This window comes from Capricornis sumatraensis, chromosome 4, assembly GCF_032405125.1.
Source record: "Capricornis sumatraensis isolate serow.1 chromosome 4, serow.2, whole genome shotgun sequence".
NCBI classification, from domain to species: Eukaryota; Metazoa; Chordata; class Mammalia; order Artiodactyla; family Bovidae; genus Capricornis; species Capricornis sumatraensis.
The window spans coordinates 144,772,909-144,790,725 of record NC_091072.1 but is presented as its reverse complement, the minus strand read 5'-3'; the positions used below and the strand labels follow the sequence as shown (position 1 = coordinate 144,790,725).

At 47.5% G+C, this 17,817-nt stretch overlaps 1 protein-coding gene across 15 annotated transcripts; it reads left to right on the top strand.

The window, feature by feature from the left end:
- The first annotated feature begins 566 nt into the window (after positions 1–566).
- Positions 567–17,722, top strand: PHC1 (polyhomeotic homolog 1). Of its 15 annotated transcripts, none has more exons than XM_068970095.1 (15): positions 590–706; positions 1,852–1,962; positions 3,050–3,130; positions 3,709–3,858; positions 4,757–4,912; positions 8,831–9,326; positions 11,583–11,819; positions 12,237–12,355; positions 12,902–13,049; positions 13,301–13,512; positions 14,264–14,378; positions 15,058–15,166; positions 15,365–15,515; positions 15,956–16,187; positions 16,783–17,722. In XM_068970095.1, exons 1-15 carry the CDS (start codon positions 593–595, stop codon positions 16,935–16,937), a joined length of 2,586 nt encoding a protein of 861 aa, XP_068826196.1. In that variant the 5' UTR covers positions 590–592; the 3' UTR covers positions 16,938–17,722. The 15 variants fall into 15 exon arrangements, with proteins under 15 accessions (XP_068826194.1, XP_068826196.1, XP_068826197.1 ...); XM_068970096.1 differs by having other exon boundaries at positions 11,583–11,836; positions 12,260–12,355; XM_068970094.1 differs by having other exon boundaries at positions 11,583–11,836; positions 12,212–12,355.
- Positions 17,723–17,817: the final 95 nt, after the last annotated feature.

Below are 17,817 nucleotides of genomic sequence, written 5' to 3'. Positions count from 1 at the left end.
AGGACTACTTCCTTAACCTCTGAAAACCTCATTTCCACAATTGTAAAGTGAAGATAATTATATTTACCATAAATCACTGATAAATAATGGAGGTGAAGGGCCTAGCCCAGTGAGAGGAGGCCCCTAGTGACTTCTCAGTACATGGTGGCCATTGTTAAAGTGAGGCTGATAATGATGTTGCATGTGCAGATAAAAATGAAGAAACAGTAAGTTTTAAATGGGATGATTTTAAACTGTTTAAAAGTGTGATGGGGATATAAAATAGCCTTACTCTTATAAGGAACCATCTTACATTCAGGCCGTTTTCTTTTAATGACAGCCAGGAGGGAATATGTAAAAGTTGTTTTTTTAGAGACATCCCTTAGTTTCAAAAGATGGTGTGGGGAAGATATGGTTATAAGTGTATTGAAGATTTGGTGATTATTAAAACAGAGCAATCATGGCTTCTGGAAGAAAAGGAAGGTTCTTAGGTAACTTGAATAAATAGTAACATGAAATAGTCATTGGAGATCAGGTGCACATTTTAACCCGTTGCTACTTCCATCTAGGTCTGGAGTCAGAGCGCCAGCTGTGGGGACCCTGGACCTCTATCATGGAGACTGAGAGTGAACAGAACTCCAACTCCACCAATGGGAGTTCTGGCTCTGGGAGCAGCTCTCGGCCCCAGATCGCTCAAATGTCACTGTATGAACGGCAGGCCGTGCAGGTGAGGCTCAGCACTGAGGGGCTGTGAGCATTGGCTTGGGGTGTGCAAAGATGCAGGAAGATAATCATTCTTGGTTTCTTTCCTGCAAACTGGGCAAGTACGATCAGGTGATGACAAAGGTCCCTTGCAGGTCTGAGAACCTTTGGGGTTTACAACAGTTTGAGCAAGCAGGCAGAACAAGATATCAATCTTTAAGGTTTTTATATCATTCAGTTCGTGTTGCTAGATTCTCACTAACCATTTCTCTTCAAGGATTGTCAGGTTTTTATTTTTGGGTCTTTCTTGAAAATCACCCTGGGTAGTGGAAGTTAAGAACCTCAACTATTTCGGCTCCTGGAAAGAAAAAAAAGAAATGTAGTTTTGGCTTTGAAGTTAATGCCAAAACTGAATTACTGATACTGTCTTTATAAACACCTGTTAGCATTATACTGTAGATGCTTAAAAATTCCAGTTACTTGAAAAGTTTACCTGATACAGCCTTTCATAGTCACTGTTTATTTTATTTTTCATTATTTTCAACGCTTTAAGGCCCTGTCGGGCTTCCTAGGTGGCTCAGTGATAAAGAATCAGCCTTCCAGTGTAAGAGATGCAAGAGACATGGGTTTGATCCCTGAGTTGATCCCCTGGAGAAGGAAATAGCAGCCCACTCCAGTATTCTTGCCTGGAGAATTCTATGGACAGGGGAGCCTGGAAGGTTGTAGTCCATGGGGTCGAAAAGAGTTGGATACGACTGAGCACGCACACAGGCAGGGCTCTATCTCCTTTACTGTATCCCTAGAATATGGTCTTTTATTTTCTTCTCTTTACATTAATCAACATTCCATTTATTTTCAGCCAGTTTAGTCCTACTTCTTCGTTATATCAGATATTTCCAGATTCCATTTTGGGAGATACAAGTTTATGTGAGATTATAATGCTGTATTTTTCAATTAATTGTGTCCCTACTTTTTAAGGACTACATGAACTCACTGGTTCTAATATAAAAATGGACATATCAGATGTCGACAGGCTAACCAGATACCCATCTTTTCCTTTGTTTCTCTCCTCCCCATGTGTCCCTTTCCCAGGATCCCAGTGATTTCTACAGCATAGAAGTTAGGAGTGGTTCATCCCAAGTGGATTGATTCCCTTCTGTTTCTCCCTAGGCTCTGCAGGCACTGCAGCGTCAGCCCAACGCGGCTCAGTATTTCCACCAGTTCATGCTCCAGCAGCAGCTCAGCAATGCCCAGCTGCATAGCCTGGCTGCCGTCCAGCAGGTGAGAGGTCAGCAGCCAGCTGGCCCAGGAGGGAGGGGACAGGCAGTACAGGTGGGTCGGGACACACCACACCCTCCACTGAGCCACGCTGGGAACAGTGTCCCATGCCTCCTGTCCTCCTGCAAGAGGATGAGTGGACCTCGGCGTGTGGGCTCACAGTAAGAACCGTGGGAGAACTGCCTTTTAGAGGTAGCAAGGCTGTGTGCTAGCCCTGCACTGTCCAGTGTAGTAGCTGTTAGCCACAGGCAGCTGTTGAGCACTTAAAATACAGCTAGGACTTCCCTGGTGGTGTAGTGGTTGAGAATCTGCCTTGTAGTGCAAGAGACGAGGGTTCAGTCCCTGGTCGGGGAAGTAAGATATCATACCCCTTGCAGCAGCTAAGCCCATGCTGTAGTTTACTGATACCACATGCCACCACTAGAGAGTCTGGGCTGCAACGAAAGATCCCACGTGACACAATGAGGACTATGAGTACCGCACCTAAGACGGGACCCAGCCAAATATTTTAGAAAATTCATCTCCTTAAAAAACAACAACAACAACAAATGCAGCTAGTCCAGATGGAGGTATGGGAGAAGATTTTGGATTTCAGAGACTTTTTACTTTGAAAAAGCTCAGTAGTTCGTTTATGTTGGCATGTATTAAAATGAGACAGATCAGCTTGAATAAAGTAAATTTTTAAAGTTTACTTCTCCTGTTTCTTTTTACTCTTTGAAAAATGTTCATATTAGAAAATGATATAGGTGGCTCACCTTACATTTGTATCGATAGGGCAGCTCTGGGCTGGACTTAGCAGTGACTTCTGATGTGACCTGACCAAAGGTTCTTCCAGCTAAAAGAAAGCGGGAGAAGGAGCACGGGCTGCCAGCTGCCCTGGGCGGGTTATGTGGGAGTCGTGGGGTTAGCATATGTAGTAATATGAGGGTGATTGACATGGTGAGCACACTTGTCCTTGCTCCATAGTAGAGGCTCACTGCTCTTACCTGAAATCTCAGTTATATTTTGTGCCTGTGATTTGTCCCTGGAAGATTCAGAGCCTTTGCCTTCGTTGTTTCTGCTCGCCCTTGTCTTCTTTGCCCCCTAACAGGCCACAATTGCTGCCAGTCGGCAGGCCAGCTCCCCAAACACCAGCACTGCACAGCAGCAGACCACCACCACCCAGGCCTCTGTGAGTACTGCCTGTCCCCACTGAGGGGCTTTCCTCCCTGGGTCTGGGTCTTTCAGTTAAATTCTTGGCTTTGCCAACATTCAGATTTTTCTGTAAGATATTTCAGGAAACCTGAGTGCACTTTTTAGCCAACCCAATATTTTGTGCCATTGATCTGAGAGTGTTTATTTCACCATTGATGATATTTACTGATAGTGTGTAGAGAATATCAGTAAAAGGGAGAATAACCAGCGTGGATCTGTAGAGGTGTCTTAAGGAGGAAGAAAATCCTGGGCAGGAGGAATCAAAGGGTCCCAAGGGCTAATCGCTGGATCCTTGACTGAGAAGTAGAATCTATTCCATTTCGTCCTTTGCTCCTCAGCTCTTACACTGTTGATTAGGGCCTGGTTTCTGTACTTTGCTGATAGCCTTCAGAGGCCAGGATGACAGGTGTGGATGGTAAGGTGTTCATTTCCTCCTGACTCTGTGAAAGTGAGATACTTTGCTTTTGCTGGTGTCACTCTGAGTTTGTCAGTCATGTGTATTTCCTTGTGTCTCTTCCCCCATCCTTAGTCCTGGTTCCCTTCTGTACCACACAGATCAATCTGGCCACCACATCGGCCGCCCAGCTCATCAGCCGGTCCCAGAGTGTGAGCTCTCCCAGTGCTACCACTTTGACCCAGTCTGTGTTACTGGGGAACACCACCTCCCCACCCCTCAACCAGTCCCAGGCCCAGATGTATCTACGGGTAAGCCACAGCCACCATTGTCCCAGGGACATAATTGTTCTCTGACTTATTGAGTGAAAGCCTTTTTTTTTTCTGGCTGCACTGTGCACCTTTTGGGGTGTTAGTTCCCCAACTAGGGATTGAGCCCAGGCTCAAGTCTTAACCACTGGACCACCAGGGAATTTCCCAAAGTGAAAGCTGTTTTATGTCATCATGGTTGAAAGTGAAAGTTGCTCAGTTGTGTCTGACTCTTTGTGATCCCATGGGCTCTACAGTCCATGGAATTCTCTAGGCCAGAATACTGGAGTGGGTAGCCTTTCCGTTCTCCAGGGCATCTCCCCAGCCCAGGGATCAAACCCACGTCTCCCGCACTGCAGGCGGATTCTTTACCAGCTGAGCCACAAGGGAAGCCTGTGTCATCATGGTTACCCAGATGTTTTAGGACAAGCTGATCTGCTTCCTGTGCCTGACTTACCTCTAGATGTGATGCTCAGTGTTCACAGGTAGCTTACAAACAATTGAGATCCTAAGTTAGAAGATTTCACCTCAGTTTTAAAGAAATTTGCACCAGATATAGTCTAATCTTTAAAGCCATGGCTCACGTGCACAAATCCTAAGTGTTACCGCTTGGCCTGTCTGCTTAATATATATAAACCCTTGTTCCCAACTCATTGTCTCAGCCTCATTGATGTTTGACTCTTTGTTGTCAGCGTATAGTTTATACACGTTCCAGGTTTTCTTCGGACGGTTCATCGCACGTGGAGGATGAGGGTCTCCTGGGTTGGTGTGGAAAGGGGCAGGGCCTAGTGGTTTCGTATCTTCTGTTTATTTTGTCTTGTGGTCCTTTCCTTCCGTTTCTTCTGTCTCTCTCCCCTTTCTCTTGTTCTGTTTCCTCTGTTCTTCCTCCTCTCCTTGCCAGCCACAGCTGGGAAACCTATTGCAGGTAAACCGGACCCTGGGCCGGAATGTGCCTCTAGCCTCCCAACTTATCCTGATGCCTAACGGGGCAGTGGCTGCAGTCCAGCAGGAGGCGCCATCTGCTCAGTCTCCTGGAGTCCACACAGATGCCGATCAGGTCAGTGGTGACCACTTGACCTGCGGACGGGCCCTGGGGAGGGCGAATGGAGTGGCCTCGGACCAGGGATCACCCTTCCACCCCATTACATTTTTCAGAATCCTCCCCCCCCCCCCCGCCCCTCTCAATTTCTGTAGAACTTGAATCCCTTACACCTTTTAGCTGTTTGAATTAGGAAGGGAAGTAGACTTAACTGAAAACAGCCCTGGGGATATGGGAAGCCACCTCCTTTTTTTAAAAAAAAACTTTTTATTTTATATTGGAGTATAGCTGATAATGGTGTGGTAATTTCAGGTGGACAGCAGAGGGACTCAGCCATACATATATGTGTATCCATTTACCCTCCAAACTCCCCTTATCCAGGGAAGCCTTATTCTTAACACAGGACTGGTGTTGCTGCCCTCCTTTTAGCCCTCCGTAGCTCAGTTTTATTCAGGAAGTCCTAGTTCCCTGTCCTTGCAGTACTCTCTGGAAGATAAGGGATGGTGGAGGGAATTCTGGTTAGACAGACATCAAGCTGAGTTGCTGGCAGAACACTTGATTTCTTCTCTATGAGTTACTATAGCTTTCAACCTTCAACAGCCTGTTTCGCTCAAAGGTGTTCCCAGTATAATCTTCCTCACCAGTGTGTTTTCTGTGCCTTATCTCAAACAAAAAAAAATATATAGAGAGAGCAATGTTTTAGCTTCTTTTGCATGGCATACAAACTGGAGTCTCATGGTACTTCTTTCATTCTTCTAGTTTTTATCAGTCAGCAAGTAAACATTGAGCTCTGCATTTCAGTGAACTTGAGCAGATTCTGAAAGGATGGGTGGCATTTGATTTGGAGTAGCATGAACACTAGAGAGAGAGAATAGCATGTGTCAAAGCCTGACTACTCAGCTACGTGACTGTGAGTTGGAGATGAGTGAATAAAGTGGAGACAAGCCTGTGGCAGGAAAGGGCATTGTTAAGGACAAATCTGAAAGCCACGTGACTTCGTAGGTAGCAGTGGCACTGCTGACTTGAACAGCAGATTAAGAGGGTCAGGAAACTACTTGAGAAAGACTGATTTTGGGGCCTCTGCCTGGAGAAGGAAGAGAAATGAGGGAACCTGCTGAGAAACTGTTGGGGTCAGTTACAGATACGGCCTTTGGTTTAGATTACAGTAGGAGTGGTGGGGTCAGGATGAGGCAGAACCTGCTTCCATAGCGGTTCTTTCAGTTATACATCTATTCATCAGATGTTTGTGTGTTGGTCTGTGGACGGACAGAGTAGTGGTTGAAAGTGTGAACCTTCGTTGGGGTCAATTCCAACTCTGTGACTTACTGTGACGTCTGCAAATGGCCCAGCATCTTCTTGCCACAATTTCTTTGTCTATTAAATAGCCGTTATAAAATACTTGTCCCAGGGCATGTTGTGAGGACTCAGTGAGTTGATGTGTGTAAGTGTTTGAACAGTGCCTGGACACAGTGAGTGTTTGAGTTTGGCTTTCTTTGTGATCAGACAGGCGACATTCCTCAGCCTTGAATGTAGGAACAGGAGAGGAGGGTGAAGCTGGGCCTGGGGAGGGGGTTCAGGCTTGGCGTTGGGAGGGAGCCAGCAGAGGAGAGGTGAATGAAGGGACAGGAAAGAATTGAGGAGGAGGGAATGAGATCCTGAGCCTAGTGAGCCTTTGATAGGAGGAAGGAGAGAAGGTGGCTGAGGTGAGGGGAGAACGATGGGGGCTGACGGAGGTACAAGGCCAGGTTTGCGGTGGGACCAGAGGTGGTGTTATCATTTCTGGGAGTGAACAGTGAGAGGGGAAAGAGGAAGTGGTTCAGAGGTACAGGGAGAGGAGGAAAGTTTTAAATAGCTATAACGGGAAGGAAGCTGTTAGGAAGAATCTTCATGATTGCCAGGTAATATGTAAGTGGCCCAGTACCCAGTCCTGATGATTTTTGTAAATCTCTCCCAAAAGCTATTATTTCTCTACTTTATTACTATTATCTGAATTTGGGTTCTTTTTATTTTTCACCTGAATTACTCTACTAGTTTCCTAACTGGCCTCTTAATTTCAGCCTTATTTGCTTCTGCCTCTAATCCTCTCCCATATTGCTATCAGGATAAGTTTTTTTAATAAGAAAATATGCATTGTTACTTTAAAAAAAAATTTTACATTTTGTATTGGAGTACAGCCTATTAACATTTGTTGTGATAATTCCAGGTGAGCAGCAGAGGGACTCAGGCATTCACATACATATATTCATTCTCTCACAAACTTCCCTAACATTTTTAATTATACCTCTGGCCTATAGAATTTGATGAATCATAATAATCCTTGACTCATGGCATCCTCTCATCAATGGTTCATTCATGGTCCACTTTTTAAAACATTTACTCTGTAAGTTTTAATCATGTAATAAGCCACCCCCAGCTCCAGATGGAGCTCCCCTGCCTGCCCCTGCTCTTCCATGGTGATGTTCATTCTGATTCATTCTTCCCTGTAACCCTTTTTGTATAGCTTTACTGCCTTTACTATATTTCTGAAATGTTCTCTTTAATATGGAACATTTCAAACAGATATAAAAACAGAAAGAAATATGGATCTGTAAGTGCTTAACCGTCCAACTTTAGCATTTATTGACATGTGGTCAGTTTCTCCAGGCCCTTTCCCTTCATCTGTGGATTATTTAGAAGCAAGTTCCAGATACCATGTGGATATATATATAACAAATATAAATTTGTATTTAAATCTGTAAGGTACTTACATTGTATATAATCCTTTGGGGAATGCCTTCATTAAATGACTTATAGTCAGAATCCATCTGTATTGTTGCATGTGTCATTGTACTTGGTTTTGATTTCCATGTAATATTCCAGTGTGTGAATATACTACAGTTCATTCATTCTCGCTTCTGGCGGTGGCCATTTGGTTGGTTTTTAGGCTTTTGTTAGGATGACTAGTGCTGCTGTGACCGTTCTTACACATGCACTTCCCTTGTGGGGCTCCTGGGTTAGAGCATGTGTGAATATTTCAACTTTAGGACAAAATGCCAACTGTTTTCCAGAGTGGCTGCGCTCAAAGAATGGTTTCGACGATAGAGTTGATCATGGTCTTTCTGATGAATATTCTTCAGTGGCTTCCTGTGATTTATTAAGAGCTTGTCATCCCTTCTCTCCATTGATACACTGGAGCACTTGTGGTCTGTCAGGCACTGTGCTCGGTGCTGGGAATTTCTCATCTTAACATTCCAAGCCCTTCAAGATCTGGCCTCTTTCTAGCCTCCACCTACCTGCCCAGCTTCATTTCTGGCCACTCCCTCCAGCCTGCCCCAAGCTTAATGAAATAGTTATCATTTCCAAAAACACGGTGCTCTTTCTTGGCTTGGTGGTCCTGCACTGTTGTTACCTGTGTCTTCACACCCTGTTGGTTCTCAGCTCAGACATTGCCTGTGTTAGAATGTCTTCCCTCATGCGCTTTGTCTGAGTTACTACTGTTCCTCCTCTGCACTCCCCTAGCACTGGGTGCATATCTGTGCATGGTGTAACTTGGTTTTCTTGTCTTCTCGAGTAGAAAGTACTCATTAAAAGCGGGGGCTTGTGTCTTTCATCTCTGCATTCCCAGTATCCAGTGCGGTACCTGCAGCATAGTTGGTAGTTGGTAGATGTTGAATGAATTAATGGGGAAGAAAGGGAAAGTCTGAGACATTTGGAAGGAATAAAGTTACCAAACTTGATGACAGATTTTATACACAATGAAGGAGACTGAGAATCAGATATGACTTGAGAGCTCCTCTCTGGGAAGGCCTTCTCTGTGTTTGTACAGGTGAGGGTACAGCTGAGGGGGGCCGTGGAGTATCTGTAGCTGTCGTCACTGCTTCTGACTCAGTAGTCTTTCGCTTTAGTGGCCCTTGCTCCCCCGGTTTCTCAATCTGCCTTTTGCTTCATATCTTTCAGGTGCAGAACTTGGCCGTCAGGAACCAGCAGGCCTCCGCCCAAGGACCCCAAATGCAAGGCTCTGCTCAGAAGGCCATCCCTCCTGGGGCCTCCTCTGTCTCCAGCCTCTCCCAGGCCTCTAGCCAGGCCCTTGCGGTGGCTCAGGCTTCCTCTGGGGCCTCAGGCCAGTCCCTCAACCTCAGTCAAGCTGGTGGAGGCAGTGGGACTAACATCCCAGGGTCCATGGGTCCTGGAGGAGGTGGCCAGGCTCCTGGGGGATTGGGGCAGTTGCCTTCCTCAGGAATGGGTGGTGGTGGGAGCTGCCCCAGGAAGGGCACCGGAGTGGTGCAGCCTTTGCCTGCAGCCCAGGCAGTGACTGTGAGTCAGGGCAGCCAGACAGAAGCAGAAAGCGCAGCAGCCAAGAAAGCAGAAGCAGACGGAACTGGTCAGCAGAACGTGGGCATGAACCTCACCCGGACCGCCACTCCTGCTCCCAGCCAGACCCTCATTAGCTCAGGTACTCTGTCTCCCATAATGTTCTTATTCCCTCAGGGCTAGCTTGAAGTCTTCAGGGTATGTCTTTGCCCTTGCTCGTTTTGGTCCTGAAATAGTGGAAGGAAAGAATCACATAAACCTTGTTCGTATTAGTCCAGGAGACAGGATGACAGGTAGCAGAGAGGGATCCTGTCTGTTTCTGCCAGGCAGCAGTCAGTTTACAAGTTGCCTTGTCTCCTTCTTAGGTCCTGACTTCTTCAATTTACTCCCTCTACGTGTTCATTCACTAGGGTCTTTTCTTTCTCTTTTTTAAATTTGGTTGTTCTGCGTCTTAGTTGTAGCACACAACTAAGCGCTACAGTCTTCGTTGTAGCATTTGGTTCTTCACTGCTGTGCACAGGCTTCTCTAGTTGTGGTGCAGTCTTAATTGTCCCAGGCATGTGGGATTTTAGTTTCCCGATCAGGGATCAGACCCCTGTCCCCTGCATTGGAAGGTGGAATCTTAACTACTAGACCACCGGGGAAGTTCCCACTCAGTTCTTTTTGAATAGCTTGCTGTGTTCTAGGGATGGTACTGGAATACATCATTGAAAAACAGACTCTTCTGCTTATGGAGCTTGCAGTGTATCATAAGGGATGACTTCTCTCCTCACACATTTACTGTTGGTCAGTTGGCAGTGTAGAGCAAAGACTGTGCCTTCGAGTGCTTAGGGTAAGCAGATAGAGCCCTGCTTAAATATGGTCCAACTTGTGATCATCTTTATGATGGTAAGGACTTCCCTGGTGGCTCAGACGGTAAAGCGTCTGTCTACAATGCAGGAGACCTGGGTTCAGTCCCTGGGTTGGGAAGATCCCCTGGAGAAGGAAATGGCAATCCACTCCAGTACTATTGCCTGGAAAATCCCATGGACAGAGGAGCCTGGTAGGCTACAGTCCCTGGGGTCGCAAAGAGTCGGGCACGACTGAGCGACTTCACTCACTCACTCAAGGATGGTAAGGATTAAAAAAAATAATAGTAATAACCCAGGGTAGTGCTTGCTTTTACGCTGTGGATAGAGTTAGATGTGTGTACCCTATCTGGTAGTGTTTATTTTTGCTTCCTTGTTTCTAGTACTTGAAGTGTTGTATGTTTGAATAATGTACTCCCCAAATTTATAAAGAATCTACCTGCAGTGTGGGAGACCTGGGCTCAATCCCTGGGTTGGGAAGGTCCCCTGGAGAAGGGAAAGGCTACCCACTCCAGTATTCTGACTTGGAGAATTCCATGGACTTTATGTAGTCCATGGGGTCACAAAGAGTCAGATATGACTGAATGACTTAAAAAAAAAAAAATGTTTGGACTTCCCTGTGGCTCAGACGGTAAAGCATCTGTCTACAATGTGGGAGACCTGGGTTCGAGCCCTGGATTGGGAAGATCCCCTGGAGAAGGAAATGGCAATCCACTCCAGGACTATTGCCTGAAAAATCCCATGGACAGAGGAGTCTGGTAGGCTGCAGTCCATGGGGTCGCAAAGAGTCGGACATGACTGAGTGACTTCACTACTATCAGTTGTTTTACTAACACCTAGTATGGCACTTTACAAACTATGGCACTTGTAATACCAAAGTGCTTTCATGTCACATATAGTCTCTGGGCACTCTGGTAGGGTGTGAAGCAGGGGAGATCACATCTCCAGTTTACAGTGGAGGGAACTCGGTCATGTCTGAGCCCACAGTGGCTGACTCTTTAAATTTCTCATGGGTGGTGACCTAAACTGATGAATCATGGAGACCCGAGGCAATCATGGGAAGATGTTGGTATCTTTATCTCTGTGGATATTTAGTCTTTCAGTGACAACCTGTTAAGTGTTTCTCGTGTATCAGGCCCTGGGCTGGGTTCTAGGGATGCAAAAACGAATGAAATGTGGACTTTGCGCTTGAGGAGCAGAATCTAATCATGAATATGAGATTGGGCCCGCCATTGTCCTTGCTGAGTGCCAAGTAACAGGATTTAAGTAAAGAAAAAAAATAATGCAAGAAATTACTGAGGATTGTTACATGCTTGAGCAAAGGTGGTCTTTCCCTGACATCTTTAAGGCTTGAGATGGTTGTTAATGTCCGACTCAGAGGAAAGAGTGTAAACCAGGCGGCCTGTCAGGCCCCTCCAGCTCGCTTTCCATTTGTAGTTTGAGTCTACAACTAGGTACACCATGGAAGGCTGCTTTGACTGGCGCCTTTGATGATGTTGCTCACGTCTGCTCTCCCTTTCCTTTGTGCCTCTGGGGGCTCGTTCCTGCAGCTACCTACACGCAGATCCAGCCCCACTCCCTGATTCAGCAGCAGCAGCAGATCCACCTCCAGCAGAAGCAGGTGGTGATCCAGCAGCAGATCGCTATCCACCACCAGCAGCAGTTCCCGCACCGCCAGTCCCAGCTTCTGCACACGGCCACGCACCTCCAGCTGGCCCAGCAGCAGCAGCAGCAGCAGCAGCAGCAACAGCAGGCCACCACCCTCACTGCCCCGCAGCCTCCGCCGGGTCCCCCGACCCAGCCGGTTCCGCCGTCCCCGTCCCAGCAGCCAGCCCAGACCCTGGTTGTCCAGCCCATGCTGCAGTCTTCACCCCTGTCCCTGCCGCCAGACCCCGCCCCCAAGCCCCCCATCCCCATCCAGTCCAAACCGCCGGCAGCCCCTCTCAAGCCCCCTCAGCTAGGGGCTGCCAAGATGTCTGCCGCCCAGCAGCCCCCACCCCACATCCCTGTGCAGGTGGTGGGCACCCGGCAGCCGGGTACAGCCCAGGCCCAGGCTTTGGGGCTGGCCCAGCTGGCAGCTGCCGTCCCCACTTCCCGGGGGATGCCAGGCACAGTGCCGCCGGGCCAGGCCCACTTGGCCTCCTCGCCGCCTTCATCCCAGGCCCCGGGCGCGCTGCAGGAGTGCCCGCCCACGCTGGCCTCAGGGATGACCCTGGCCCCCGTGCAGGGGACGGCGCATGTGGTGAAGGGAGGGGCAACCACCTCCTCACCGGTGGTCGCGCAGGTCCCTGCCGCCTTCTACATGCAGTCTGTGCACCTGCCGGTGAGTGTTGCTCTGTGATTGTGAGCACACGTCATTCTCAAGAGGACCTGAGCTTAATTTCGGAAGGGAATAAAGGGTTGAGAAGGTTAGGATATTAGTGCTTCTTTTGTAAGAGAGTTTAATGGAAGGTTAAGATCCTGGCGTGTATTCATTCAGTCTTTCATAAGAGAAGAGACATCAACGTATATAATACCTGAATCTCGTACTCCTACATGGAATTCTGTATTTTTGGATCTATACTAAGTTATATTAAGATACAGCTTTAACCACCAAAATCAATCTTTAAAAAAACAATTCTTGGTTGGGCTGTGATGAACCCGGGTCTCCAGTTCTAGGTCAGGACTAAATAATGTTGTATGTTCTTTTGTCTTGATGTAGAAATTACGCTTGTTGGTAATAACCAGAAATTTTACTGTACCATGGGACATAGACACACTGGGGAATCTAGAACTAAGAAAATTTTCTTGGACAGTGTGGGAGTAATTGCGTTTCCTCATTATCCTTTGCTCATAGATCTTGTTTTCCTTCCTATTCTTCACTTTATAGGGCAAACCCCAGACACTGGCTGTAAAGCGCAAGGCTGAGTCTGAGGAGGAGCGAGATGACATCTCCACACTGAGTTCAATGATTCCCGCGAAGACATCTCCAGTGGTAGAGAGCCCGAAGGCCATGGAGGAGAAGGGCGGTCTTGGAGGTGAGGAACGGACTTCTGCAGGACTGCTGAGTGCACAGAAATGAGATGAAAGCTCTGAGTGAGCTAAGAGTTTAGTCTGATTCATTAGAATGTGGGCCTGAATGTGGTGGAGGAGAGCTGGACACAGGGAAGCCAGGATGACTGATCAGAGAGGAACATGTGTTACTGTGGAGGATCAGGCTGGCTTGGCTCATCGTTGGATCTCTTAGGTCATCCTCTCCCCATTCCTTAATCTCGTGTTTATTTTCTAGAGAAAGCTGAGCCAGTGACCAGCACGAACGCTAACACCCTGAGCAGTGACATTGTAGCTTTGGCTCCCGCCCCATCAGCGCCCCCTCCTTCGCTGGCCATGGTGTCCAGACAGATGGGGGACTCCAAGCCCCCCCAGGCCATTGTGAAGCCCCAGATCCTCACCCACATAATCGAAGGCTTCGTTATCCAGGAAGGAGCAGAGCCTTTCCCGGTGAGGGCACGGCCAGAAGGTGGGGTTTTCACGTGGGGACTTGGTCTGGTGGGCTGTCTTTTCAAACTCCAGAGACTCAGAAGGCTCAGAACTATTTAATTATTAGAGAACGGTTCAGTTCTGTTGTTTGTAGGATTAGCTATGAAGAAGGAAGGGAAACGAAGAAGAAAGACTATGTAGACCAGGAACTGAAAATAGTGGGGAGAGGAGAAGCAAAGGAAAAAAGTGACCTTTAAGGCTGTCGTGGTGGGTCTTTGTTTGTTTTTGGGCCTCTTTGTACAGCATTCGGGCATTGTACAGCACTTGGGATCCTAGTTCCCTGACTAGGGACTAAACCTGGGCCTCCTGCATTAGGAGCTTGGAGTCTCAACCACTAGACCACCAGGGAAGTCTCTAATTAGGTTGTTTTCATAGTGAACAAAATTGTGGTGGAGAAGTTGAGAGACTTTTCTGGATACCATGAGTTGCAGAGCCAGGACTTAGAACACAGGTCTCTTGCTTCCAAGTGTGGTCCCTGCAGTTTAGGAAGGAAAAGGACAAAATAGGGAGCTGGGGTAGGAGCCCCTTCTCCAGCGGCTAATCTGAAAAGAGCCAGTTAAGAGACTCTAGATTGCCATATTGAAAATGGTTCTGTCTGCGTCGGACTTGGCCATTAACTCTGAGATCCAGGCAAAGACTTGGTGGAGAGAAGTGGTGGGGAAAGCTGTAGAAAAGGAGTGAGGCTAATGTAATTCACCTTTTCCTGGAACAGGTGGGTTGTTCTCAGTTATTGAAAGAGTCTGAGAAGCCCCTGCAGACTGGCCTCACCACAGGACTGAATGAGAATCAGTCAGGTGGTCCCTTGGGTGGGGACAGCCCATCTGCTGGTGAGTATTCATTTAGAAGAGACCCATCTAGGGACGAGGCTGCTGGAGATGTGTTTGAGGACTTAGCGTAAAATAGGAATTAGCTCTTTCAAGTTGGAATTGTATGAAGTCCATCTACATCAGAATACGTAGAATCACACTGAAGTTGTTCCATAGGGTTAAGGGGAATTTTATCAAGTTGATCTGTTGGATTATTTACTATAAGGATATATTTTTCAAAGGATAATCTGAAATAGGCTGTTTCTTAATTTCCAGTTCTCCTTATTTTAGATTCTGTAATATATGTTAAGGAGTCTTGTTTACATTCCCCCTCCCCTGCTTTTGAAAACTTCTGTGTCTGTGTGTGTGGTGGGGGGTGGGGGAGGGAGAAATCTCGTATCTTTCCAGGCATTAGTAATTAGTTCCTCTCTCCTGTGGAAAAGTGCAGTCAAATCTGAGACTACGAATTATGAAGAAATTAGTCACTTAAAGTGGAGATCATCTGGCTTAAGGTTAGGAAGACTGTGACGTCTCGAGGGACAGGTCTTTATGGTTTTGGATTTTGAACTTTGTTTTCGGGATTCTCAGTTAGGCTGAGTAGGTCTTTGGGGGGAACGCTGAGAGTAATTAGAGTCCAGCGCTGGGCCTGAGGGTGGCCTGAGTAGCAGCAGGAACCCACGCAGCCCTGCCTTGTTTTCAGAGCTAGATAAGAAGGCAAACCTCCTGAAGTGCGAGTACTGTGGGAAGTACGCCCCCGCCGAGCAGTTCCGCGGCTCCAAGAGATTCTGCTCCATGACTTGCGCTAAGAGGTACAGTAGGCCCCCGTCTCGCCCTCCTCCCTCGGACACCCCTTGCCCAGGATCTGCTCGAGACTCAGAGATAACGTCTCCGCCTTCATTCTCTTCCCCAAATTGGCCCCTAAAATCCTAGTTCACATGTAGAGCAGGGGAGCAAGGCAATTTTGCATAGCAGAACCCCTGACCTCCCGTACATTCCCTGACCCACAGGTATAATGTGAGCTGTAGCCACCAATTCCGGCTGAAGAGGAAAAAAATGAAAGAATTTCAGGAAGCCAACTACGCCCGTGTTCGCCGGCGTGGACCCCGCCGTGGCTCCTCGGACATCGCCCGTGCCAAGATCCAGGGCAAGCGCCACCGAGTGAGCCACCAGTGTGGGGCGTGATGCTGCAAACTGGGCGTTTCCTTCTGCTCCCCCGCAGGGCAGCTCTTTTCCCCTGGGAAAAAAGTGTGAGACCAGAACTCTGGTTTCATGTGGATCACATCACTCCAGATTCCAAAATCCTGATCTTTTTGTCTCTTCTCATCTGATTTACCTGCTGTTTCTGTTAATCCTTATGCCTTGTTAGAGGAGGAAAAATCTAGGGGAGTTGTTGGCAGAAGAGGGAACCCAAGAGAGGGACACAGTTCACACTTGAAGGGCACTTGAGAGCAGACTCGTGACTTCGGGCATTTGCACATGAAGTACAGAGTGCTTTACTTGTGCTGGGATTAGTTTTTCCTCTGTGCCTCAAACCCAGGGTCGAGGGAGAGAGGGAGACCTCATGACGCTTACTTATGACCTCACTGTTTTTCCTGTAGGGTCAAGAGGACTCTAGCCGGGGTTCAGATAATTCCAGTTACGATGAAGCACTCTCTCCAACATCTCCCGGGCCTTTATCCGTGAGAGCAGGGCATGGAGAACGTGACCTGGGGAATCCCAACACAGCTCCACCCACCCCGGAATTACATGGCATCAACCCTGTGTTCCTATCCAGTAATCCTAGCCGCTGGAGCGTAGAGGAGGTCTATGAGTTCATTGCTTCTCTACAAGGTATCGAGGGCCTGTCCACCAGAACCTGGGTCATCTGTATTGCTTTCCTATGGTTTTCGTGAGGCCATCCTACAGAGCTTTGTAAATGGAAACGTAGAGGCTTAAGTATGGTATGATGAAGGTCCTCCAGAGAACCAGAGGCAACGCACTCCACTATTCTTGCCTGGAGAATCCCATGGACAGAGGACCCTGGTGGGCTATGGTCCATGGGGACAGATGGGACTGAACATATATATATGCATGCACTTGACAAGGGGTAGTTTTCTCCAGAAAGGAAAACCATCCTACCCTCCTTGCTATTTTGTCTGAATTTTGGGCCCTTAAAGATGGCATGAATGCTGATTTTCTTGCCAGTGTCAAAGAAAACACTATATTTTGCTCTCTCTCTTCTCTTCCTCAAGTTATCTGAATTGAACAGTTTAGTTGGTGGAACACCTTAGTTCTTTTATCTTGGCTTAAAAAAAAAAAATAGTTGCTCTGGTTTCATTTTGCTTCCATGTCTTGCCATCTCGGGCCACTGTATCACTGGATTTAGGACAAGTACTTTTGGTGCTACCATGTAGCTTCTCATACATACCCCACCGTTTCCTCCTAGGTTGCCAAGAGATTGCAGAGGAGTTTCGTTCCCAGGAGATTGATGGACAGGCCCTCTTATTACTTAAAGAGGAACATCTCATGAGTGCCATGAACATCAAGCTGGGTCCTGCCCTCAAGATCTGTGCTAAGATAAATGTCCTCAAGGAGACCTAAGGTGGCCCTCTTGCACAAATTAGCCTAAGGCAGACACTCCCCACCGTCCAGGTTATAACCTGGTGCCAGCAGAGACTCCACGAGGAAGACAGAGCTGTGCTGTCTTCTGCAGGAGGGGATCAATGAGACAGGGAAGAACCGTGCAAGAACTGGTCGCTGGTGCTACATGGTGGCAGCTTTGACGTTTCTCTGGGTTTTATTTTTAAAATCTCCACAATTCTCACCTACCCTAATCCAATCTTTGTGAAAAGAGGCAGTCTAGAGAGCTAGGACTGCTTGGCCTTATCCCGGAGTGGAGTGTCTAGCAGGGTCTGAATTCTCCAGGAGGAGGAGGGATGTACAGTGTGGTGAGACAAGAAAATGGGTGGACTGTAGGTGTGCCTCAGCAGCGGTGGCGGGGGAATTTTCCAGCTTGTGTGACACAAGCGAAACCTGGTCCTCCCTCTTCCCTCCGGCTCCTCCTGACTGTAGCTGTGGCCGACTTCTGTTGTCACTCCTTTAGTGTTGAACATTTTCTCCTGCATCCTCACTGGCCAGTGTAGGGACTGGGTTGCCATCATTCTGATTTGCTGCAGGAACTGAAAGTGTTGGGTACACGTGTGGCTGTCGTCATTCTTTCTGCACCCCCTGCTCCCTTCCAATTTGTTGTCTTCTACTCTACTTTTTTTTCCATTCCAACTCTGCTCTGTCCTATAGCTTTATAAAGCAGGAGCGCATGGGGCTGAGGTCAGGAGTAGAAGGACCTGCCTTGGGCGCTATTCCTTATACAACAACAATATTAAGTATTTTTTTTTCCTCCTCAGTAAAAGGATGAAAATTGGTCTCAGTTGTCTCTTAATCCATCATTCCAGTGTATGTTACAGGCTTCTTCCACACAAAT